At 38.5% G+C, this 25,586-nt stretch overlaps 2 protein-coding genes across 2 annotated transcripts in view; one reads left to right on the forward strand and one right to left on the reverse strand.

Moving 5' to 3' along the window:
• tspan15 (tetraspanin 15) overlaps window positions 1-15,038 on the reverse strand; it is a 32,566-nt gene extending 17,528 nt beyond the window's left edge. The window contains exons 1-5 of the mRNA XM_069174077.1: window positions 14,950-15,038; window positions 11,720-11,891; window positions 7,161-7,346; window positions 5,941-6,015; window positions 2,021-2,116 (exon numbers count right to left, since the gene is read on the reverse strand). Coding sequence (XP_069030178.1) covers window positions 2,021-2,116; window positions 5,941-6,015; window positions 7,161-7,346; window positions 11,720-11,812 — 450 coding nt within the window. The 5' untranslated portion in view covers window positions 11,813-11,891; window positions 14,950-15,038. The remainder of the gene's footprint in view (window positions 1-2,020; window positions 2,117-5,940; window positions 6,016-7,160; window positions 7,347-11,719; window positions 11,892-14,949) is intronic.
• tacr2 (tachykinin receptor 2) lies at window positions 14,971-25,533 on the forward strand. The gene is made up of 8 exons (XM_069174075.1): window positions 14,971-15,270; window positions 16,016-16,141; window positions 16,486-16,781; window positions 22,119-22,313; window positions 23,164-23,314; window positions 23,436-23,555; window positions 23,742-23,818; window positions 23,941-25,533. Exons 2-8 carry the CDS (start codon window positions 16,025-16,027, stop codon window positions 24,257-24,259), a joined length of 1,275 nt encoding a protein of 424 aa, XP_069030176.1. The 5' UTR covers window positions 14,971-15,270; window positions 16,016-16,024; the 3' UTR covers window positions 24,260-25,533.
• Window positions 25,534-25,586: the final 53 nt, after the last annotated feature.

The raw sequence follows: 25,586 nt of genomic DNA on the forward strand, positions 1-25,586 counted from the left end.
GGAGCCACATCCAATGAAAAAGGAAAGAAGCACACACATGGACCGCTTCTACGACAGGACACAAAATGAAATTATATATTTTTTAACATATTTCCTGTTCATTTTACATTTAACCACCTGGCACTTTGCAGGAAAGGCTCATCCGACCTGTTCAAACTACACAGAAAATGATTCAGCTGACAATATTCAGCAGGAATGAGTTTATCTGTGAATCACTTGTCACTACCTCATCTAAAATTCCAGGCAATCCATGTTTTCCACTCTGAATATCAGGCTGTCCAGAGCTTAATAACACATTCAAATATGAAAAAATAATCTGTGATGTTCTACTGTGCAGGTCCATGCTCAGTTTATCTCAACGCACACATATACACACAATCAGTGCGAGCTACTCTGACTGTTCACATGCAAACACACACACAGAAATCCTTTTTTTCCATCTTATATGATGTGTCTCCATTTACTCAACACAAACACAACAGTGCGGCTGAATCTAGGCCACTGTGCTCACAAAACACATAAATCCACAGGCTCCTATTAAGGTGTGAAAACAGCCTCAATCCCCAGCACGTTTTTCTGATTGTGTTTTGTCCTTAAAAAACCCCCACAAATCTCTCCTACTGCCAGACACTTGAGCCAGCCAGCAGCAGCTGAAAAGGGGGAAATAAGAAAGAAGCTTTTCTCACTTTTACCAAATGGCTTTCAAACACCACTGAGGCAATGCTTGTTGGTATCAAGTTACAGCCCACCACAGGATAAATCTGCTGCCAAGCCAGAAGACCCTCTTTTGTTTGTGCCGATGATGAAGTGAGATTGCTTTTGAACATGACAAGCAACAGGTTTGTCAAGCTGTGCTGATCTCTGACAGAAAGGCATGCTAAAATAAATATGGCCAAGTCAGGTTTCTAAGATTTTGCTATGTCAAACTATACAACAACTATTCCTGGCAGAATAAACCAGGACGGATGTCTCAATTGTATTTCTTTGGGGCTGTGAAAACATCAAATACATCACTGTTGTGTTATCACCTTAATATGGAGAACTCGTCAGACAACTGTTTACTTACACAGCCATCTGATATGAAGCATACCAGCATCAAGGTTGAATTGTTGTAGAATTTAAGTTGTATTTCACTTTACTTTTTAGCTCTGTTCCTGAGGGAAACATTTGGCTTCTAAACACTTCACAATGCGTCTGCCTGCCATTTGGCAGTTTTGGCCCAAAACAAAACATTCAGAGCTGTGAGCACAACCAAAACAGTAAAGTTGCTGGTTGCTGGTGCCTCAAACCATGAATAAATCATAGAAAACACAGAAATCGTTAAATGTGATATAACTGTTGTCCTAACTTTCACAGAAAATGTTCAAAGGCTGTCAGATACGGCAGTCTGTAAATGTGTAAAAGTTCTGACTTATTGATTCAGGTTAAACAGTTAAACAGCGGAAAAATTTGTGTTGAGGCAGGTGATTCATCCTGCCGCACAACAGCCAAGTAAGCACTTCTGAGGCCTCAATTTTCATTTAATCAAGAGACAATGCTGCTCCAATGGTACAGGTGTTGGTCAAGGCCTGTGGCCTGCAGACTTAAGGAACATGTGTCTTCTCTCCTGTGCTTATCAGAGGAGTTTGTTGCAGGCCTTCTTAGTTTCAATATGTGATCAGTTAGCTGTGTGCGGGCACTGCATCCCTGTGTGCTTCCAGAAAAGAGGTCTTTGGCGTCTGGCTGTGTTTGTGTGGCAGAGTGATGTGCTCTGCGAGCAGGTGCACAGCAACGGCTCTGAACACTCCTGATTATTTTTGGACACAAAAAACACGCAGCCAAGTGGATGCTCACAGCGTGTTGGTGGAGCATGCTGTCCCCCCATAAATCCTAAGCCTTGTACCAATAAACAGGTTTGTTGTCTGTGCTGCAGTGCATTAATGCACATTTCAAAAGCCAATTCAGTTTTTTCATATTTGAGATTTGATCACAGGTATGTTTCTTGTCGGATTACAGGAAATAAAGAGTGACATAACCTTACCTTCTTCTGAACAAAGTCCATGATGTTCTTGAAGTCCAGGTCGTCATAGTAGTTGACTATGCCCTTTCGGATGTTCTTGTTCAGTAGTTCCACCGTCTGTAAGGAAGGGAAAAAAAAACAGTTAGTATGTGTAAATGAGGTGGAGGAGGTCATGTTAGCAAGCTCATCCACAACACAGCTGATCTACAATCAGCGTGTCAAACAAGCAGCTGTGGAGAGGAAATGCTCTGATTAGTCAAGGTGACTGATTCACCGAACTGGAATATAAAAAAAAATTGTCAGTTTGACAGCTCACATCTGTCAGTCTCAATCTGGTGCAGCGGTGTCACACTAAGCTAATGCATCAACCTATCCAGAGACTGAGGATAAATATTTATAACTAAACTAAGAAAATTCATTGAGAGCTTTTCATTTCATGTTTTGATAAAGGTAATGGTTCATTGATTTCACCAATTTCTCCACTCCACTTTTTGTTCCTGACATGATAAGGATTATTTGAAACTCTGTGAAAATGGGGGCAACAAAGCGTTGAGTTTTTCCTCCCTGTTTACCTCTCACGGCTCTGTAATTTTTCTCTTTTGACCTCATAAAAATGAAAGTCGCACAGACTGAATTTTTCATTTAATTTCTTTTCTTCCTCCCTTGGATATATCAGGTCCTCACCATAAATCTATAGGGGCAGGGCAAACACATTTAAACCATGTGCAGATTTATGGTCTACTTAGGTGCTTCTCTGAGGCAGAAGAAAATGAACGATTATTAAAGAATTTACCATAAACTCATACGGTATTATCACCTTAAATATTGTGTTCATAGAAATTGGATGAAGAAAAATAAATTAATTTATATGAGAATCTACTCTTACAGCCAAGAAACAGAAATCGTATTAAAATGCACACATTTCTCATGCACTGGTATATTGTTTTCATCTCAATGTAAATGATACAAAGTTAAAATAGGAGAATGACAAATGAGAAGTTGGGTCTTTAATGTGTTTTAAATATAAGTGCTATTATGAGACTAAAATGTACGGTTATAATGTTGATAATTTAGCTTTTCTTTTGATGGACATAAAATACAAAATGGGCCTTAATACCTCTAATGTAACAGTCATGTAAATTAGATGATTAAACAGCTTAAAAAAGATGAAAAGATAGACTGATTCTCAAGCTTTTCCCCACAGAACCACATTCAGGTATTTATTAATGAGAGCCTTTGAAGAGGGAAACTGACTAAATTAATATCTCAGCAGAGGACTGATGGTATCACACCTTCATCGTTACATGAGTAGCAGTAATCCTCTACCGGTGTCTGTTACATGAAACCGTCTTCATCTTCAGGTGTGACTGAAAAACCCTCCACATTCATTCAGCTATCTTAATAACCATAAACTGCAACACGTCTTTTCACACGTCAAAGGTTTTCATTTGACAGAAATAAAATGAAGTATTTTAATGCCTCCTGCACAATCAGGCATAACATGGTATTCATGGAAATGAGAAAGACATAAGTAAATTTCCTTTATATAACCCAATATCACAAATTACACATACCGCTTAAAGCACCTTCAGCCTTTGAACCGCCAAAAACACCACAAACAGACACGTAATATTTTGCTCTATAGAAGTATTTTTTTTTTTTAGCAATACATCTCTATATATAACTAAATAGAATATAATATTTAAATCAAATTAAAAAAAAAAACATAAAAAATGCAATAAATCACACATCTAAGGACAACATTAGACATGTTATTCAGCACATTGTGCTAATTCCACATCCAACAGGAACAAATCAGATAAAGAAATAACGGCAACCACAGTGAAGGGAACAGTAGCTCTCCTGCTTGTTTGGATAGAAATTTAAAGCACTTTCATGCAGTTGTGCATTAGAGGATTAGAGACTGTTTCATAATACCAGTTCAATAGCCTACTTTATACGGTACACCGTAAGTAAGTATATTTTGACCACTAAAGGTAAAGGAGAGACAATTCATTTATATAGCAAATTCTTATTTATATTACACACTTAAGGAGATAGCTTAGTTAGTATTGGACAGCAGTTCCTGTTTTCTTAACATTTAAAAAGGCAAATCTTTTAAGGTGGGAATGTCAAGATAACATATGTTTTGCATTAAATTATGTTTCATAAAATACACGTCTGATACACTGACTTAATATTGTGTTGATTTCTGTCAGTTTCCAATAATTTCAGCAGGAAGCGGTTCACCTAAACTGAAAACGCTTCTGCCTCCAGCAGCAGATGAAGACATCTTAACAAAATGTTCTTTATTTGCTGTAAAATCTGGTCTAGTCATTTGGGCTAATTGCCTCTACATTAGAGAATACATAACATAAGTCAAATGACTATTTAAGGTGTTTAAACCATGTAAAGCCTTTCTGTTCTGTCTTTTTTTAATACAAAGTATTGATCACAACTTGTTTCGGAGGGAGCTGCTTCTCTTGTCATGACCGCAGACAAACAGCTGATCATGCTGTGTCCGTATGTTCAGGAACATTATTAGGATTTTATTGCAGGGAGGGTCGCGATCAAAAACTGAATGCTAGGATACAAAGCAAGACAATACAGGAAACAAAAAAGAAGAACATTAAAAGGTGCAAAAGCCAGAGAAAAAACACATAAAAACAGGTCAGGGACGGGGGTTTATGACATTTAAATTTGAATCCTATCCACTCTTTGAATTGACTGATTCCGATACTGTCCCAGTGTAAGTTTCATGTCATGTAGCTGATGATGGCTCATTAGTTCAGAACAATTCAAGTCAGTTTATTAATATCTGACAGAATTAAGACAAATCAGACAGACTTCACACAATTAGGCCGCTTGTCTTTAGTGGCTTAGTTGTTTGAAGAGCAATTAAACAAAATAATTTAAAAAAAACCTTAGAGACAACATTAAGCCAGAACAACACATTAGGAGACCTGCTGCAGCATTTTGTACAAACTACAACAAGGATAACTGTTTGCAATAGTCCAACCTCAAAGTACTAAAAGCACAAATGATCTTCACAAGGTCTTTAAAGGAAAGGAAGGGCCTGACCTTAGCTAAAATGCTTAGCTGAAAGAAGCTGGCTTTGATTGCATATTTAATCTGCAGGTCTGACTTAAAAGAAGATTCAAAAATAAGACCCAGGTACTTTACATGAGGTTAACAGTGGGGTGTGACAGGGCAGAGACAGGATGAACGATTATCAAGTGACACTGCTGGTAGGTGAGATGGATTTAGACGGATCTCTGAGATTGAGAATATTTTTGTAAAAGTCCAGTTTTAACTCTAGCTAAGCAACTTATTAAAGAATTTACAGAAAAGGCAGCAGGAAAATTCAGTACATCTGAGTATCATCGTGATATCAAGTGATAGTCAGTGTTGCGTATTTTAAAAATAGACCCAAGAGGCAGCATATTTAATTTAAACAGAACTGGACCCAAAATGGACCCTTGAGGTACCGCAGAGATCAGAGGGTCCGATTCAGAGTCGTCATCCATGTTAACAGAGAATCGATCTATCAGTTCAGAGCAATGCTCCAGATGCAAGATAACAATCTAATGGTCCATACAACACATAATAACACCAGCATTATTCAAAATTTTTTTTATCTTTCCACCAAACATACAGTGTCTGGTTCATGTTAGGATGCGGTTTGTATCTCTCACTAATGATAAACAGTGTCAATTTGCTGCTGTATAAAACCACTGGTTGTCCTGCTCCTTTCTACATTAGATCCACTTTACTCCCACATCCCTTCACTGCCCACCTTGAAATGATTTAAAATGTACATACTTTGGGTTTGAATGACTTTTTTTGGTTTTTGTGTGTGTAAATAAAAAATAACAAATAAAAAAAGGAGGTAAGAGCCTTAGAAACTAGCAGGTCATTGATCAACACTTTGAGCAGCTCACCCGGTTGCGGAACGCCAGAGCCAAGATTCCTCCCAGCAGCTCCAGCATTAAACATATCGTCAGGGTGTACATGAACTGTGACACAACACACAGGAAGAGACATTATACACTTACACATTGCGCACTTCAAATTAAACTGTTGACATGTTAGATATGATGAAATCAGGGTTTTCCCCACTGCCTTGAAGCTATACATCTCTTAACAGTTAAGGTGTCTTGTATAGAGGTACAGATAAGGTGTTTGAATTTCCGTGACTAGCCAGCAACTTATGCACTAAAGTCTGCCTTCTACTTTTTATCACATACTGCACATTTTTAGACTACTCGCGTCACTGAAATCACATTTTCAAACATTTCTCATTGTAGGATATGCTTCACTTTGACGTCATAAAAGAGGTTGCCTGTTTTAACATGTTTTACAATGACTATATTAATTTAAGACAACATCTTCATTACTGTCTGCCTTTCTTCACCCATTAATTCACTGCATGTCCTCTTCTGCATGTCTTCTTCTGTGTTGGTACAAAACAGACACATAAGCTCACATGCAGTTGCTATTATTTTTTTGTAGAGTAAAAACTATTCTGTTGCTGAAACAAGTAAATCCTCACCTTGGTACCACCAACTTTTACTCAAAAGCTACAGTTTAAAGATAAAAAAATATTGCCACTCATGCATATGGTCATTGTCTGGGAACATCTCGTTCCCAAGCGGGTATATTTTCTCAAACTCTATCTTCATTAGTTCACCGTTTTATTGTAACTATGATGCAGGGAAACGGATCAGAACAGAACCAGAACAGGTCAGCTACCACTATTAGAAAATAAGAAATTAACCCATTCAGTATATTTGTGTTTGCAGCTAACACAAATTCCAGAGGATCTTCATACAAACCTTCAACTCCATATTAATCACATTATCAGCCTTTTCCAATCTTAAATCACTGACTTACAGTGCAACTTTAAGTACGTATTTGGATCTTTTTTTTTTTTTTTTGCAGGTTTTACTGTGATTTTAAGTGAACTATTGGTACAAATAAAGGTAAATATTAAAACAGTGGTTCCTAACTAATTCTGCCTTGTAAATAAGAAAATAAACACAGTGAAAGCATGCATTGCATCTGGAGTGTGTCATTATAAAAACCAAGATTAAACAGAAAATGGTCATGCTGAGCATAAATGCAGCCACTTTGTTTACATAGGTCTCAGTGCACCACTCACCACTTTCAACAGAGTTAGATTGTCCCTCAGTGAAGCCAAGACTCCAATGAATGAAACAACGAACATGATGATTCCCAGTAGGATCAGGATTATAGCTGGGGCCAAAAATACTCCATCCAGGGTCTTGTAGCGTTGTCTCTCTACCTCCGCATAGATGCCAATGGCCAGGATACACCCGCCTATTAACTGGAAACATAAAGCGGGAGCAGTTACGAAAGATTAGTCATCAGCTTCAACACCTGCGACACATGCGAAACCAGCAGGTGTCTGATTTCATATAATTTCAGCACCTTTAAATATGACTAAAATAATAAAACAATGGGCAAATGCCAAAGCCTCATAATTTCCTCAATTACATGTTATGTGTACAGTCACCGCTCTGCAGGGAACGTGTGGGAAGAGGAAAAGAACAAATGTACTTGAATTAAATACCGTACTCTCTTTCTTCTGTGTTCAAACCACAAATTTCAGCAAAACTTGCAAATACAATTTAGATGTTCAACAAACTTCCAGCAGGGGGTAAATAAATAATATTTTTAACACAAATTAGTAATAAAAAAATTGAAAGCGGATATTTTTCAAAACAAAAGTAAAACAGCCCACTAATGGTGCCTTCTCTGGTGTTCAGACAGCAGTACTACTGAACAGCTACATTGTGTTCCCTGCAAACTGAATAATACACCACAATAAAGCTCTTTTAAATAGAAATTAAAATTGTGAATGTGATCCTTAAAAGGTCAATTATATCCAATTAACATGTGGCAGCAGCTTTTTGTGCAATCAGTCAAAGCACCTGTCAAAGTCTCCCACGAGCATTAAGAGTAAAGAAAAACATGAACGGTAAGTTCGCAAAAATTATCCAAAAAAAACCCCAAAAAACCTTTAAAACTATCTCGGCATGCAGGTACTTTTTGGTTCTTTCTGCAGAGGTTTTGCAGGTATGAATGCTGCAACTTCTGTACAGAGAAGGTGAGAATGAATTAAGTGTGCTCTACTCACCGCAATACCAGTAAAAAATAAATATACAAAATAAAAATTACAATAGCAACATTACAATACGGTCTTCACACCCTCGGTGATTGGGCCCTAATTATTTGAAGAAACATTGTCCATGGTACAATAATTCAAAAACTCCACAGGAACATGTTGCTTTGACAGGAATATAATGCCGTTAAAAGTTACTGGATTGTGAAAGGTCAAGAATGTAATGATTCCCGCAGTCCCAAATTACACTGCGATTACGTCTGCTCAGTGGACAAACGTCAAAGACCTATTTCAAATAGGAAGTCCTAAGTATGAAAGGTTTTCCTGTGAGAGTTCAGTAAGCCTCCGCTGGGTAAAAAAAAAGGCAAAGAAAAGCAGATAACCTCACACATCAGACTGAAATAAAATCAACATGTAGGGAGTTGAGAGTTTGAAACAAACTGGGAGGGTTATAGTTAGAAAGAAACACACCAGCTGCTTTTGTTTTAATCTAAGATTCAACCGAAAGGAATGAACAATTTGTGGCAAATTGCAGATGGTAATCATAGATCCCTTAACACTGCTCCACTCATGTCAGTGTAATGTGCTCTGCTAACGCACTGCTTGCATGTTGTCCCTTGTTTTGAAATCTGAATTTAAATGAGGATGGATTTCAAAGACTCGTAAAGATGAGGTATTCTTGTCACGCTTGAGCTTTGCTTTTGTTTTGATTGGGTCTTTGTCAACTAGAACACGTTTGATTATACGCTAGATGACATTAAGTCATTGTCTGTGTATGACTTAAGATTGTTTTCCACAGTAAGCAGGAAATTACTCATCATCTCCTGTACATTGTTCCTCAAACATTGTTTAGCTCGCCTGTTTACACCCTCAGCAGCTGATGTCCAGCACATTCTGTCCTGCAGGACACGGACTGAGGGTGAAAAACGGATCATTATATTCATTATAAAAGAGGACGACTGTACATTCAAGTCTGAAGTAAAGACAGAGAGAGCCAATTACATTCTTCAAGCTTCTTTTTTGGGGGTAGTTTCAACGATCAATTGTCATATAAGAAAGTAAAGATCTGTGGTTGACAATATACAACAATAATTTGTTTAAGCAAAACAAACTTTCCAATAAATCACTTCCAGAGAATCAATACTGCTCTGCAATGCTGCCAATAAAGTAGCCAATTATTATACTCAGTATTTTTTGTTTCCATCAGTAATTACAAGAGCTGAGGAAAATTATTACCGAAAATATCTAGTGAACTAAAAATAAGTTGAACTGACTTCCACACACCTATTTCATGAAACATTATGTCAGGATCACTGCTGGTGCATCCAGGTTTCCCATGACGATATGACCAAAACTGGTCTTTACTCATGCGATAAACCACATTCCTCAGAGACATAGAATTGTGAAACTGTCTTTGTAACATGACTGAATCAACAAGCTGTAGGAGCAAAGTAAATATATAATTCATAGCATTCATTCACCATAATAAACCCATTACAGAGTCCTCTGCATCTCTCTGCATCACCCTCTCTCGCCATGAATAAATGTTTCAGAAATGTACCAAAGAAGAAACAAATGAGTGATTTTCTTAGTGCACAAAGTGTTGTGTCAATCAGCCATCTGCCTTCACAAATATACAATATATCATGTTGTCATGAGAGGGAGCAGCTGCAGGGTTAGCTGTTGAAGAATACCTTTATTAAAAAGACAAAGACTCAACGTAAGCTTTCAAAATATCTTGTTTCAGTTTTATAAAAGTTATTTCAAGATATTTGTTGAAACAAGTGTCATCTCCAGCCGATGAAAGTAACTTATAATCATTAGGAAATGTATCTCTCGTTCTTACATTTTATCATTAAATCTCTAACTGGGAAAGAGTTTGACGATTCTAACAGCTGAAAATGTGTTACTGCAAAGGGTCCATATTACCAATCAAAATGATACCCAGTAAGGTGGGAATATAAAGCTCCCATTGCTGCTATGAAAATGTTTTGAAGGTTGTAAACTGAATAATTATTTTGACAAATAAGTAGCTTGGAAAAGGATGCTCTTCAGGGGACACTCTACTTCACTTGATCTCATTAAAGGAAACACTCCAATTAACTGTTTTTCTTGACAAACAACTGAGAACATTAACATTATTGGCTGTTTAGCTGCTAAATGCTCCACATGTTCACCAGCTAGTCAGTTAGTGGCTGTTGATTGGTGCCGAGCAGGTTAGTGCATTGAGGTTTTTCTTTGAAATTGATCCAAGATGACACTCTGAGAGAAGTGGGGTTGAACCAAAACAGTAAAGTTGCAGGCCAGACAGCCGAAACTCACTTAAAAGCTCCATAAAGCCAACAACAACTAAGGACTCAGGAGACACTGCAAATGTAAAACTGTGTCTTTGGTGACCTTTCTCTGTTACACTGGGATGGCAAGAGGTTTGAGAAGATCACCACACTCATGATACAATGCTAAAATGTCAGAAGATCAAAAACAATGGTGAAAAAATAGGAACTATACTTTACTTGCTGACAAAAAAGCAGTACTTGAATGATGCATTATCCACATTTTACATGTATGACAGACTCCTCCCGTAAATATATAAATGAGTAATGAATCCCAGATGCTTTAGATCCGTGTCTTAGTTCCTTTATGTTCAATAAAAAAAAATGGTTTTAACACTTTTATCAGACACTGTTCTGGTGCAAGTGGTTGTGTAAGGGTACACTCCTATCATGAAACTGTTCAAACGTTTCAACCACTTCTCTAGATGTTTACATTTTTATTCAGATTCTTATCCAACACATAATACCAACAGAGAGGCATCTAGCCGGCCCAAAGTCATTCTGCAGCATGACAACGATCTCAAACACACAACCAGAGTGATAAAGAATACCTTCAGCTGAGAGTGCTGAAGTCAAACTGGCATTACATGAAGACACAAACCTAAAGGGCTTTTTTTTTTTTTAAACCTTTACTTAGTGTCCATGTAGATGACCAAACTTAATTCTACCATGCAGACACAATTAAATACAGGAAACATTACTGGAGTAACGCTGTCAGCAATTTTATGCTGTTATTTCATCACTGTCATTTACTGAGAACATGTCATGTGCTGACCCACACGTCACTTATGTTGTGGTGCAGCCTGACCACAGCAGGACGCAACAAAACACGCTCCCACAATTTGTGAAATCTCCCTGACAAAAACAAAAAGCCTAAATCTGCTGATCGGATTTCTTTTCTTTCTGTTTCTTCTTTCGCAGTGTTGACAGACAGGTAGGATCAGGGTAAAGGTGCGCAGGGGAAGGTGTGGCTACATCGTAGTCGGCAGACGTTTAGTTTACCGTCAGAAAGATATTAAACTCCACAGGTACAGCACCTGTCGCTTCGCAGCTCACACTGCGCACTATTAATAGGAGAGCGGATAAAGTCATAGAAACATCTATTTATATTCCCCTATGAACCTGAACGGCTCACAAACACAAACTCAGCCCCAACTGAAACACGCACACACTATCCCCCCCCCCCGGCCAGCAGTGATATCTGCACAAACAAAGCGCACACTCCTCTTTCAACGTACTCACCCAAAAGACGATGGAATAAAAGAACAGGATGAATTTGAGGAAAATGTAGGAGAATCTGTGGCAGTATCGGACGTCGTCGTCGTGTTTGGACATCTTGTCTGAGACGGTTGACTCCTGCAGCTCCCAGCAGCACTTTTGAAAACACACTTCCGCGTTGTCATCGTCACCACACCTGCGTATCGTATCGATGGATGGATGGATGGATGGACGGATAGGCAGGCGGTTAGGTGGATGAGTATTTGGGGCAGAAATGAACAGAAACAGGAATTAAAAGAGAAAAACAAATTTTCTTTGCCGAGATATTTTTAGGATGATTGATGTTATAAGTTAAATATGTTTTTGAGCCCTCAAAATGTATCTTTATTGCCTCAAACTCTGTCCAGGAGGGTACATATAGGAATCATGGCCTCATTGCTCTTCTTACTTATCCAGGTATAAGCCTAGGTGTTTCAAGAGAGACGTGCTCAGCTGGTGTGACAGCAAAAAACTGTTTCCTCTGCTTTTAAACTGCTCTAAAGATTACTCTGCTCCCCACAGAGTAGCCTAATTTGTTTTTATAGAAACAAATACCAACTGAATTGTGTTGCCAATGAATGTGTGATAAGATAATGCATTGGATTTAAAACTGATGAGGTGTGTGTCATCATGATACAAACTTTTGTTCCTTTTTGAGACATGACGTTTAAAGTTTTCTTTGATCTAAAATAGCAAGTAGCATATAATGTATTACTCAGTTACACCAGTCATGTAACTCTGCCCCCTGGTGGTGCAATAGCAAGGAGACCATACATGGGTTACATGTAGATGGACACCCCATTTTAATGTTTTAATCACTGTTTTTAATTGTTTTCAAATGTCCTTTTATTTTGCCTGATGTTTTGATGCTTTTAATGGTTTTATGTGAAGCACTTCGAATTGCCTCGTTGTTCAAATGTGCTATACAAATAAACTTGCCTTGCTTTGCCTTGCCTTGCCTATTGCTAAAGGCCCTTTTGAATACTTGCCAAATTGTGGGCTTTGCGGGCTCTAAATTAGACTACTGAATTTATAACTGCTCTTAATTCAGCCTTCAATACTAACTCTCACACAAATATGAATCTGATCTTCTTTAGATAGTATTAAAGACTTCAAAATAATGCAAATTACACATTTTGTAAAAAAAATATAAATAAATACATAAATCAACTCCTATTCAGCACCATAAATGTTTTGGGTTTTTTTTTATACCAGGGATTTAATCATAAGACTAATAGAAAACACTTGATCCACTTGAGAATCAGAAGACATATAGGGCTCTCATACACCAAAACAACAGGCTGCCAGGCTGTTGTGGTGGAAATGAATGTATTTCCTTGAGAAATCAAAAGTATCTCAAGCTCGCTGTCGTTTGAGTATTTATTACAAGATGAAATATGGAAAATTATAAGAGCGTACAAATCGTCAAACATGAGCCAAGCGAGTACGTCAGGTACAAACAGAGTCACAGGACACTTATTCAACTGAATAGTTTTGGAGAGAGTTTCTACACTCGCGGAGAGTCCAGAAAGTCTGACCCCCTCCTTGTGAGGAGAGCGGCCTTATATCCACGTAAGGAGGCGCCCTCTTCTTCACCCCTCAGGGCGTTCAGCATATACATCGATCATTGGTCATCTGCACATATGAACCGTGGATTCCAGTTGAGAAAGGTCATGTGTGTGCCCCGGGGTAGAAAAACACTGCTGGACACAAACACGGATTGATTGCATAGAAGGGACATGTGGTTTGGATATACCTGTTTTCCCTTCAAGAACGCATTGTTGATACAGGGACCTATGGTCAGCTACAGATCAGTTACATAGGATGAATTTTCCTCCGACAGCTGTCATCGGGTTCTTTGTGGCCAATCGTTATCTCCAGTGTACACAGTGTGTCCAGCACTACTGACATTCGACATTAGATGCTCATCTGATAAAGCATGTAGGGATGAACTGATAAGATTTTGGTGGTCAAAGGTGACAGATCGAGATTACTGTGACCTCATGTCTGTACCATTATTATGAAAACAAAATGTCAAGAACACCTAGCAGAACTTCTTCAAATTTGGCACAAATGTTTGGCACATTCACAAGAATGATTGAAAAGGATTTGTTGGTCAAAGGTCACTGTGACATCTGTGAACGTGATGCCATAACTCAGGAACAGAAGGAAAGATTGTGAGCATATTTTACATTTGGTCAGATATTGAACTAATCTTGGGTGTTCACTTTGAAACACATTTTTTGTTTTTTATGTGTCTCTCAACAACTGCAAACGCAGACCTGTATTTTGCAGCTATCTCAGCACTGGCTATCAACCCAACTTTCAACTCTGAAACCCTCCTTACTTTAGCTTGGATAAAAAGTTAACCTGTGGAAAACATGGTGACTAATGCAGATATCAAATATATTACTGAATGGAGCACCTCTTTGCCTTTCACTGAAAGAACAGAGCTTATTAAATGACAGCATGATCAGCATATAAATGATGATAAATGTTGGATTTCTAATGTGCTGATTGTTAACAACTAATAGGAGAGGACACCATCAACCTCAAATAGATCTAAAGACACCATTAACTGGGAAGACATTGCTCAAAACACAACAACATAGAAAAAGAGAGATTCCCTCAGACCTCCAACACGCTGCAAAAGACGAGCGTCTGCAACAAACAGAAACTCAACAGCTTCAGTAAGATTTCATCAGCAACCCACTGCAAAGTCAAAAGTCTACAGCCATGTGAAAACCCACAAAAATTATACTCAAGGAGGACAATCTCACTTGAGTGACTATTTGTGATTGCGCCTGATGATTGTGTGGGTATGTGGGTTGGATTTGACAAGAATCCAAGAGGTGCTATGTAGAAGCCAGTTCGCAGAATTTATAATCTGCTGATTGAAAGATCATTTTGCTGAGGAAGGGAGGATTTCAGGTTTCAGGTTCAGGCCTGTGTTGATAGTAGCTACAAGTACATCCACAGACATAATGTAAATTGTAAATAGTCAAAGCTCCCATGAGCTCTGTCTGCCCTCAGAAAAGTACAACGCAGCAAACCCTCTGTCAGTATATCAATTTCTGTTTTTCTCACATTCCCTCGTTCTTGTGAAAACATTAACTGATATTTTCGCACCCTTTTACAGCTCAGATGAGGTGGGGGTAGCTATTCTTATTCTGCAATCATACCCCTCTTCCTAGCTCTATGTCGCTCTCTCTTACTTTGTGCGTAGAGTTGGCGCAGCTCCACGGACGGTCGCGTGCCTAAAGGTCTGTGTTTCTCACAGGCGCGTGTCGAAGCAGCTTGTAATACATTCCGGCAAAGAGAGGCAAAGTGCGTGCGTGTGTGTGTGTGTGTGTGTGTGTGTGTGTGTGTGTGTGTGTGGTGTTTTTTTTTTTAGTGACATAGTAGAGCGCAGATAAATGTCTTAATGGATCATTGGATGGACCTGCATGTCCATTACGCAAAAAGAGTCTAATTTTCGGACATTATCAGCGATGGACTGGAGGTTAAAACTGACCACTTAACCGTGAAAATAAGAGGTAAGACAGATATTAAATTCATTATCTGGAAGATCTTTTAATTGGTTCATTCTTGTATAGAACATATTTCAGTGCATTCATTCATCCCTTATACCGTTGCACTTACTGCAGCCAAAGCAACCTGTAATTGCCCGTGACAAAAGCTCGTAATTTATATTGGCTGATGAATGTTGTAGTTCCTAAAGCATCTCTTAAGTAGAATATGGACAAGGTGCCACTGTATTTAAAGCACAAGGAAATGTTTTAAACCATTATGTTTTTACTATAAGAAGGATGTCAGGAGCAATAGTGATATGGTGTATGATTATCAACTCAGGTGGCTCTTGATGCAGAACAAGCCAAATATCTTCAAAACTAAATTGTATGCTTGATGTGATTATCTCATCTAAAATGCATGATTGTGTCGTGGTTAAAAAACTTTAAAATGAAATAAATTAAAGCAGTTCTAACGACAGTATTGAAGTCCAAAGAGAATAATATATTTCACACTTTAACCATGTTTGGGACTTGTTGTAAATGCATGCTGTATCAAATTAAGCTATATGGCCTATTATTGTGACTTTAATATTTTTAGCGATAGTACAAGATATTTGGAAAATCATTCTTCAAGACATACGCAAACGAATATCTTCATTCATTTGTAAGCCTCCTTCAATAAAATATTCCCCACTGTGCCTCATTACACATGACACACAACGGACATACAGATATGCTGCACATACATTTTCTCTCATTGGGTACACAGGGAGACTATATGGATGCCGAAAGTCGAGACATGGAGGCCACTTCATTGCCATTATCAGTGACCACTGACTGGTTGGACGACGGAAACGAGACGATCGGGAATCAGTTCCAGCAGCCAGACTGGCAGGTAGGATAAATAAATATAGATGACAAATTAAAGTCAGAAGCATATGTAAAAGTTAAAAATCATATGTCTGGGATCTATCTGAAACATTTCTGATTTGAAATATCACTAAAGTGGTTGAAATAGATGAGAGTATGATAGAGTCAATGTTCACTGTAGTTTGTGAGGCTTTGTTGAAAGCAATCTTGACATTATTTTAAGTTAAACTGGCAGTGATTTGCTGGACAGGTAAAGCCAGTGACTGTTTTGGTGGACAATATAACTAATAGTTTAATGACATACTATATGACGAGGGATTCATTGTCCCACAGCATCTTGCAGCAGTTCACAGTCCTCTCCTCTGTCAGGTGGCTCTCTGGGCGATTGCCTACACCCTCATCATCTTGGTGTCCATTACTGGGAATGTCACAGTGATCTGGATAATCCTCGCTCACAGACGGATGAGGACTGTAACCAACTACTTCATCGTCAACCTGGCCTTCTCTGACGTTTCCATGGCAACCTTTAACACTCTTTTTAACTTTGTATATGCGCTTCACAACGACTGGTACTTTGGCCTCGGTTACTGCAGATTTCAGAACTTCTTCCCCATCACGGCCATGTTTTCATCAATATACTCGATGGCTGCCATTGCAGTGGACAGGTAAGGAAGCTCTCTTACAAACTGTGCAAAGGCCAAATTAAATCTAATTTGAACTCCTTAGGTATTGTTTCTCAAAGTAGAGTAACCTGCAATTAAAATGAACCAGTCAGCTCATAGGAGACTGTTCTGTACCAGCAATCCAACACTAATAAGGTGAATAATCCTCATCTCCTGCAGCACCCCATTTAGGAGCTGCATTATGCAAAAGTCAATGGATGGATAATCCCTTACCGAAACAATCACCTCAGCAGTACATAAACCCAGTCATATGAGCATAAAACCCTTTGCTATGCCTGATATTTCAGTGGTTTTTTTTGGTGTATAATATTTGGTGAGTAAATGTTATTAATATACTGGCTGACAAGGACAAATTATCCTCAAAGCCATTTGTCATTTCGTATGTTGGTCTTTAATGGCAGTTCTGGACATGCCCAGTGCAACGTTTTTCATTGATGAATCTGCAAGGACGATAAGTAATGTTTACGAGCATACGTGTACATCAGAGGTTTGTCACTTGAGATCAAACAACTCCTTTTGAAATTCGTTGAGTTATACTGTACATGAGCAGCATCATTACATCAGCAGCAGCAACTGTTCACCCAATACAGCTGAAAATGCAGCATGAAGGAGACACAGTCTGGGTCAACAGGCAGCAGAGACACAGATGTCATTAATGTTAAGTGGAGCATGAATGGTAAGTCTGTTGTTAATATCAATCTGTGCTCAATACATGATACTGAGTTGTAAGGTATTCGCTACATGTTTTCAAGCTCATGTAATATGACAGCATAACCTTGGCTGTGGACTCCGCAGTACAGATGGGTGCTTTTGATGTGTTGCTCCTAAAACACCCCCAAAAATCATGGCTTTAAAATGAGCATAGAGTTCAATCCACACATTTCTGACACAGTGTCAAAACAAACTGAACATTATAAAGTTCAAACAGATCAGGTTGTTGTATTGGTCTGCTTTTGATAGCACAAGTGAACTCAATAAACTAACTTATAACTGTGCATACAGTGACTCCAAAATGTATTTGGATGGTTAAACTATGAGCAAGTTTCCATTAATTTAATCAGGTTACTTTATAAAATAAACTGCTTTTTTGAACAATAACTAGAAGACAGAAAGAAAGTTTTGTCCAGGACAAAATTGCAGTGTCTTAATGGCCGTATAGAGACCTGAGCTAAATCCTGCAGAGCAACTGTGACATACCAAAAAATTTCATTAATGCTTCCGTGTGGATGAACTAAAAGTTTTACTGACTGAAACATGGAGGAAACTTTCACCCCAGAAACTGGTTAATTCCATACCAAGAAATTTTGAAGCTTTCCTGAAACTTAAAGGCTGTAAAATTAACTGCTAAACCATTGTAACAGTGATCTCGAGAGCAAGCACTATTGGGTGTCCAATTATTGTTTTGCTTTCAATTTTGAATTGAAATTTTTAAATTTTATCACTTCCAAGTTAACAAAATTCTTTTTGTGGAATATGTTCTTGACAAGTGTGCCTTTGCGCGTTCAAAATAAATGACAGTTGCTGTGACATTTTGTTAGAAATTTCAATGAGCAATTTAAAGCGGGGCTTGAGTGTGTGAATAGTGTTTAGGGGGCACTGAATACTGGAAATCAGTTGCTCCCTCAATCTCTCCTATAAGAGTATATGACATATATGATACATAACTTTGTGTCCAGGAACAGATGCAGTGATGCATGAGCCATATGCCAAAGAGCAGACCAGGTGCAAAATCTGCTTGTAGAGTGAAAATTCCTCCTCATAAGTTTTCCGTTTGTGGAATCATCAGTTTGTGACTTTGTTCAGGTTTTTTTCTTTGGCATCATCACCTGCAGCAATTAATCCGATTTTCTTTATTAATATAGTGCCAAATCACAACATAAGTCATCAGAGGGCGCTTTACATAGTAATCGTGAGACTTCACAACATTATAGACAGAAACCCATCAACTACAACAATTCCCACATAAGCAGCATTAGGGAAGAAAATTTCCCTTTTAACAGATAGAAACCCATGAGAGAACCAGGTTCAGCGGTGGGCAACCATCTGCCACCAACAGTGGGTTGAGGCTTGAGTAGGAAAGAACAACATGGAGAGACAACAAACAATAAACACTGGGCTCATCGATAAGGCCAGTAATAGCAGAACAGGCACATGCAGCTCCAGAGACAGAGAAAGCTGCACAAAGGTTCAGGGAGAGAGAGTTCAGTGAGGGGAAAAAAGCAGAAAATGTTCACGACAACAACACACTACCTGGGAAACATAACCTCTACATTCATAAAATGGACAATATGTATGATACTCTGCTGCTCCCACAATGCAGCAACAACCCTGAACGCTACAGAGTAAGAATAACTCTATTGTCCATCACAAAGTAACAGAAGTTTGTCTGTGATGAGGCTCAAATAATGAATGTTTAAAACAAACACATTCATGTAGAATTAAACTAAAGTCAGAAAGAAAAATTTCAATGAGAAGTGGGTGACGAGGTTGTTGTAAAAGCGCATAAAAGACCAAAGATACAGTTTTTACAATTGTTCTAACCACAAGTGCAGAATCTTCTCAAATGACTGTGAATTTTCATCTTTATGGAATTATTTTTTTCATTTTGGGGGTTTTCAATTTCATGTTAAGAAAATAAGAACACGCGCACACAAAAGAAAAAAAGCCAAAGAGCTTTGCTCAACAGACCATAACAGCAAACAGTTCATAAAACCAGTGGGTCTTAAATAACAAAAGCTCATGTTCAGGCTCTTTGTTTAACGATAGATGTAAAATCCAGTCAAATATAGTTCTAATAAGGCTTCCAGACTTTTTAATGTTTTGCTTTGTAAAATACTCATGAGATAATCCAAAGGAATCAATTCAAATGGAAATCATTTCATGCAAGGTCTCATCCTAAACAATTCAAACCTGTGATTCACAGCCAAATCTGAATGTTTTCACTATTATGGTGGAAAGCTGAGTAATGTAATCAAGATGGGTTTTCATGGCCACCACATTTAGTGGTATGAATTAAAAAAAATTCACCGTTAATGGTATTATTCAAGCTTTATATTAGAAGATATATAATATGACCATTTGGTCAGCGTTAATGGCTTCACTGCTGTTAAAATATTTTTCTATCATTATTCATCCTTAAAACTGAACTTGACGAAAAGGATCCCTCTGAAACCATTAAATCATCATGACACATAGCAATATACATAATTCATAGTGGCAGGTCAAGATAATTGTCTGCAATCACTGTCCTCATTGTTAGTTTATTGAATGATGTTTCTATTACTGACATGAAGGAAGGAATAAAATATGTTGGTTATTAATACAGGACATAAAGAAGCAGGCAGTCACTCACTAATCCCATACAAAATATAGAGCTGTTGACTTTAACAGTGTAGTTTCGGTATAGATAGATAGATAGATAGATAGATAGATAGATAGATAGATAGATAGATAGATAGATAGATAGATAGATAGATAGATAGATAGATAGATAGATAGACAGATAGACAGACAGACAGACAGACAGACAGACAGACAGACAGACAGACAGACAGACAGATAGATAGATAGATACTTAATTAATCTCTCTCAGAGGGAAATTTTTATGTTACAGCAGCATAAAAAAAAATGCACATTCTATACAATAAAATAAGATAAATAATATTAAATAATATTAAATAAACTAACCTAAACAAAACCTAAACCTAAACAACAGTGCGATGAATAAATAAAACAACATACAAGACAGCAGTGCAAGGGAGTTATTGTTGTGTGATGGATTTTGCCCGAGGTGATTTATTGTACGGTCTTATTGCGGTCAGCAGGAATGATCTCCTGTATCTGTCCTTGTGACAGCGGAGCTGGAGGAGTCTGTAGGAGAAAGTCCTCCTCTGTCCCTGCAGCAGGTGGTGGAGAGGGTGGTCAGGATTATTATCCAATATGGATAACAGTTTGTCCAGCGTCCTCCTCTCCACCACCTTTTCCACACTGTCCAGTTTGCAGCCAATGATGGAGCCGGCCTTCTTAACCAGTTTAAGTCTGTTGGTGTCTCCGGCTCCAATGCTGCCCCTCCACCCCCACCCCAGCAGACTACTAGAAGTACGGTTCACAGGCCACAACAGACTGATAGAACATCTCCAACATCTCGCTGCACACATTGAAGGATCGAAGTTTCCTCAAGAAAAAGAGTCGACTCATCCCCTTCTTGTAGACAGCGTTGATGTTGGTCTTCCAGTTCAGTCTGTTGTCATGGAGACACCAGGTACTTGTACTCCTCCACCATGTCCACATCCTCTCCCAGAACTCTCAGCGGTTCGGAACAGGAACCAGTCACGACGTCTTCCACAACACCGGGACCACCTCCTGCTTCAGGCTCAGGTTGAAGAGGTGTTGCAGGACCTCAGCCAGCTGGATGGCGCAGGTCCTCAGGACCCCGGGGCTGATGCCGTCAGGTCCTGCAGCCTTGCGTTGGTGGAGTCTCTCCAGCTGTCTCCTAACATGGCCAGTCGTCACAGAGAGGGGGGGAGGAGGGTCACGGTGTCAGTGGTGGAAGAGCCCTTTGAAGTTAAGGGCTCTGTGTCCATGCAGCTCACCAGGGGCGAGAGAGGGGGGTGGGAAGGGGGAGGTGTTTGGGAGGTGTGGTGTGTGGAGGAGACTGATGAGGGCGGTGAACTAAACCTGTTGAAGAAACAGTTTAGCTCATTGGCCCTCTCCAGGGAGCCCCCCCCCCTGGTTGTCTCGCTCTCCCTTTGAAGCCAGTAATCTCCTTCATACCGGTCCACACCTCCCTCATGTTGTTAAATGTATGTAGGCGTCATTAAACTGTAACAGCAGATTAACATTTCAAATGTAGAAAAAATATGAAGTCAGTTCTTAGTTTTCAAGTATAAATACTAATTGATTTAAAGGTGAAGAAGTCTTGATTAATCGATATTAGTTTGAATCACAGGACCGTGGATGAACATTTTAAAGCTTTTTAAAGTTGGCAATATTTGAGGATTAGGAAAACATCAATATTGTCGCTCTTAGACAAGCATGATCATCCTTTTATCTCTATCAATTTTATGTTCCACAAATTAAATAAATATTCCATCCAATTCATTTCTTCTTTCAAAATGCAATTTAGTGTAAATTCTGGATTTTTGTCATAAAAAGAAAACTTGACTTTAAATTATTTGTGGCACAGATGCAAAGACAAGAGCTTTTACAAGTCACACTATTTTCTTTATGTCTGTTCTTACAAGTTAAACAACAAATCTTTGACTGTGTCTATGAATAAAGATATGTGTCAATGAATAAATCTTTTCTTCCCTTTTCCAGGTACATGGCCATCATTCACCCTCTGAAGCCGCGCCTCTCCTCCGCCTCTACGAAGGTAGTGATCGCTCTGATATGGATCGTCGCAGTTTTATTGGCTTTCCCTCAGTGCTACTACAGCGTGACCAGATTTTACTACCCCAGAACTGTGTGCATGGTCGACTGGCCTGATGATTATGGAGGAACACATCAACTGAGGTGAACGAAAGAGACAAATATATATACATATACACACACATACACACACACACACACACACACACACACACACACACACACACACAGGCAGAGAGACAGGTTTGTTCAATAATTACATGTGCACATATATACATTTATACTTCTATGAACGTGTTGTGAAAAAACACATACAGTCTGAATGATGGATGTGTTTCACAGAAAGGCATATTATAAAACTGTAATATCACAACAAATAACTTGCAGATCAATTAACTGTAATGGGTATGTTTTTGTTTTTAATGTGTTAGCCTTTATTAATGTGAAGAGTACAGCCTGACATTCAGATGGTCCAAGTCTAGTTCAGTACTGCTTTACACCTTCTGAGCCAAAATAAGACAAACGATTTTAACAACTTGACTTGCAGCAGTTGGATCGCCGCCTTTTAATAAACTTTCATGAAGAAAGAGATATGATTTATTTATATTTTGTAACACATCTGAATCTGTACATGTTGATCAGTCGATAAATGGACTTATAATGTAGAAGTCAATTATAAACCTCACAATTTCTGAAACTATGACAGTTATTTATTAATAATTCATGTGAGTAAATCCTAAGTGTGCCGTACTTTTAGTGTTGCAAATGTCAACTCGGTTGTTGTAAGAATGAGAGACGTGCTTATAGAAACACCCAAAACACAAATCACATTATTACAAACATAAATCAACACAAATGTGAATGTCCTCTGACATGCAAACACACTGAGATATAATGTGTTGACAAAGGACAAATCCTTGGTCTGAATCCTGTGTTCTTCATCACTAATTACTATTTACTATCCGCTCTCCTGTCTCTGTCTCTGTCTGTGTAGCTATCAGTTTGCAGTGATACTACTGATCTACCTGCTCCCTCTGCTGGTGATGCTGGTGACCTACAGTTTAGTTGGCCGATCTCTGTGGGGGGGCCACATCCCTGGAGAGGCGTCAGACCATTACCACAGCCAGATAACAGCCAAGAGAAAGGTCACGCTGTTCTTTTTTCTGCTATCATAGAGTACCCTACACTGAAAACAAGTCTTCAGAGCCGGCCTGATATTGAAAATACAGCAGTAACCATGTGTCCTGCGTCTGTGATTTCATGTAGGTGGTGAAGATGATGGTTGTTGTGGTGGTGACCTTTGCCCTCTGCTGGCTGCCATATCATATCTACTTCATACTGGGGACGTTTAACAGAGACATTTACAAGCAACATTACATTCAACAGGTTAGCCGCTGCTTCTCTGATGGCTTGTATTCTTGACACTGTAAATAAGTTAGTGTTTACTTATTTCTTTTTGCAGTTGTGAAAAGTAACTAAGTACATTTACTCAAGTACTGTGATTAATTACAATTTAATTAAGTATAGGATGTGAATACTTCTTCCACCACTGACTTTTTGTTTCCCTGTCAGGTGTATCTGGCCATATTCTGGTTGGCAATGAGTTCGACTATGTACAATCCTATTATATACTGCTGTCTAAACCAGAGGTAAAAGATATATTCATACACTGTGTTTTCTTACACCAGCACTCTCTCTCTCTGTCTGCCTCTTTTGACCATTTAAGTGTAAAACTGCAAGGATGATTTTAATTTTTCATCTCTTTCTGCAGGTTTCGTGCTGGTTTCCGTCATGCGTTTGCTTGGTGTCCCTTTATCAAAGTGTCGCAGGAGGACAAGATGGAGCTGCAGCACACACACACCTTCAGGGTCACCATGACACACAGCCACCGCAATGACACTTCAAACGCACACACTTCCATCAAAACAAATAACACAAACGTGGTTTCCACTAATGACCTCAACACCACAGAGAGAGACGTTTGCACGCACTTTAAAAGGCACACATACAACACAGACAACACACATTTGGTGAAAACGATGGACAATACAAAATTCCCAGCTGCCAGTCTTACCGGGCACAACCACTGAAAGCAAAAAGTTTTTTTCAATCACCACTCCAGACCAGACAGAGAAAGGCCTGTCGATTACCATACGTGTTGACTGAACCATGACATTCATCCATTTGGAAATCTTTGAAGGAAGGAAGGACTTCTTAGGATTTGGGACCATTAAAGAAGATGACTGAAAGTGTTCGTAATGTGTGAAATAGTGGACAACAAGAGAGACTAATTCTGTGATATTTGCTGCTATTTAGAAAGTTTGAAATGGAATCCAACCAACATTTATTTGTCTGACTGCAAACCTTCCTCCGTCGTTGCTGCCCCACGTCCTCTCTTTCATCACTGAAGCTTTTCTTCTTCCTTTCCTTGTGAACTCTGGATATTCGAGGGTTATTGGAGAAATGCATCTGTGGTTAATAGTTTTCTAATGCATAAAGGGTGAACAGTCCACTGGCATCAACAGAGAGCCTTAAAATTGTTGTTTGTGTTTTGTATTTTGTGTCCTCTCTTCACCAGTCATAATGCACAATAATCAAAGTCACTCACCAGTTTCTGATTCTGATTCTGAAGATCTTTTCAACCTTGCTGTAATTTAAAATTAATTACAAAGTGCATTTCAGCTCCAGCGGTTAGTCTGGCATATTCATGCCTTTATGACAAGTGGGACACCTCCTTTTTTGTCTGTCTTAAATACAACATTAATATGAACAACAGGATATTCATATTGTTAGAAATTGTAAAAGGAAAATCAGCATTGAATTTGCTGGACGACCTTATTTGTTGTCTGATTAGCATGTATCTGTTACTGTGCAGTATGTTTCTTTCACATATTGACCACATACAGTAGTGTGATTAAATACAGTATGTTGCTTATTGTAGTTTCACTGGTTCATACAGCTGTATATTTTTTTTATGGCCGGTGTACAGTAGAGTCTCGATAGAAAAGTTAAAGTGCTGCTACTTAGAAGAATCTCATGTGAAGCGTAAAACTGCCACCTATTGAATATATTAATGTCAATTATGCTGATGAAGTGGAAATGTATATATGGAACGTGTGATGGTTTCACATTTACAGTCAGGTCATGCTGTTTTAAATATTTTAGTCTGTAAGCATTAAGATTACAGAATGTAGTGAAAAGCTTTTGACTCCTTGTAAGTTTTTGACTTATAAAGTACACAATGACATTATGAAACATCTGTATTTGTTGTCAAAAAACAGCAGTTTTTTTTGTTTGTAACTTACATAAAAGTTAATACTCTTTAATTAATGTGACAGCAATAATAAAATTGCAAAGCAATGAGTACCCACACACCTTTATTTTGTACCCAGCACAGATGAGGTTTTCTGGACGGGC

Source organism: Embiotoca jacksoni, unplaced genomic scaffold (genome assembly GCF_022577435.1).
Source record: "Embiotoca jacksoni isolate LCO1_2020_lvr unplaced genomic scaffold, fEmbJac1.0.p SCAF_6, whole genome shotgun sequence".
NCBI classification, from domain to species: domain Eukaryota; kingdom Metazoa; phylum Chordata; class Actinopteri; family Embiotocidae; genus Embiotoca; species Embiotoca jacksoni.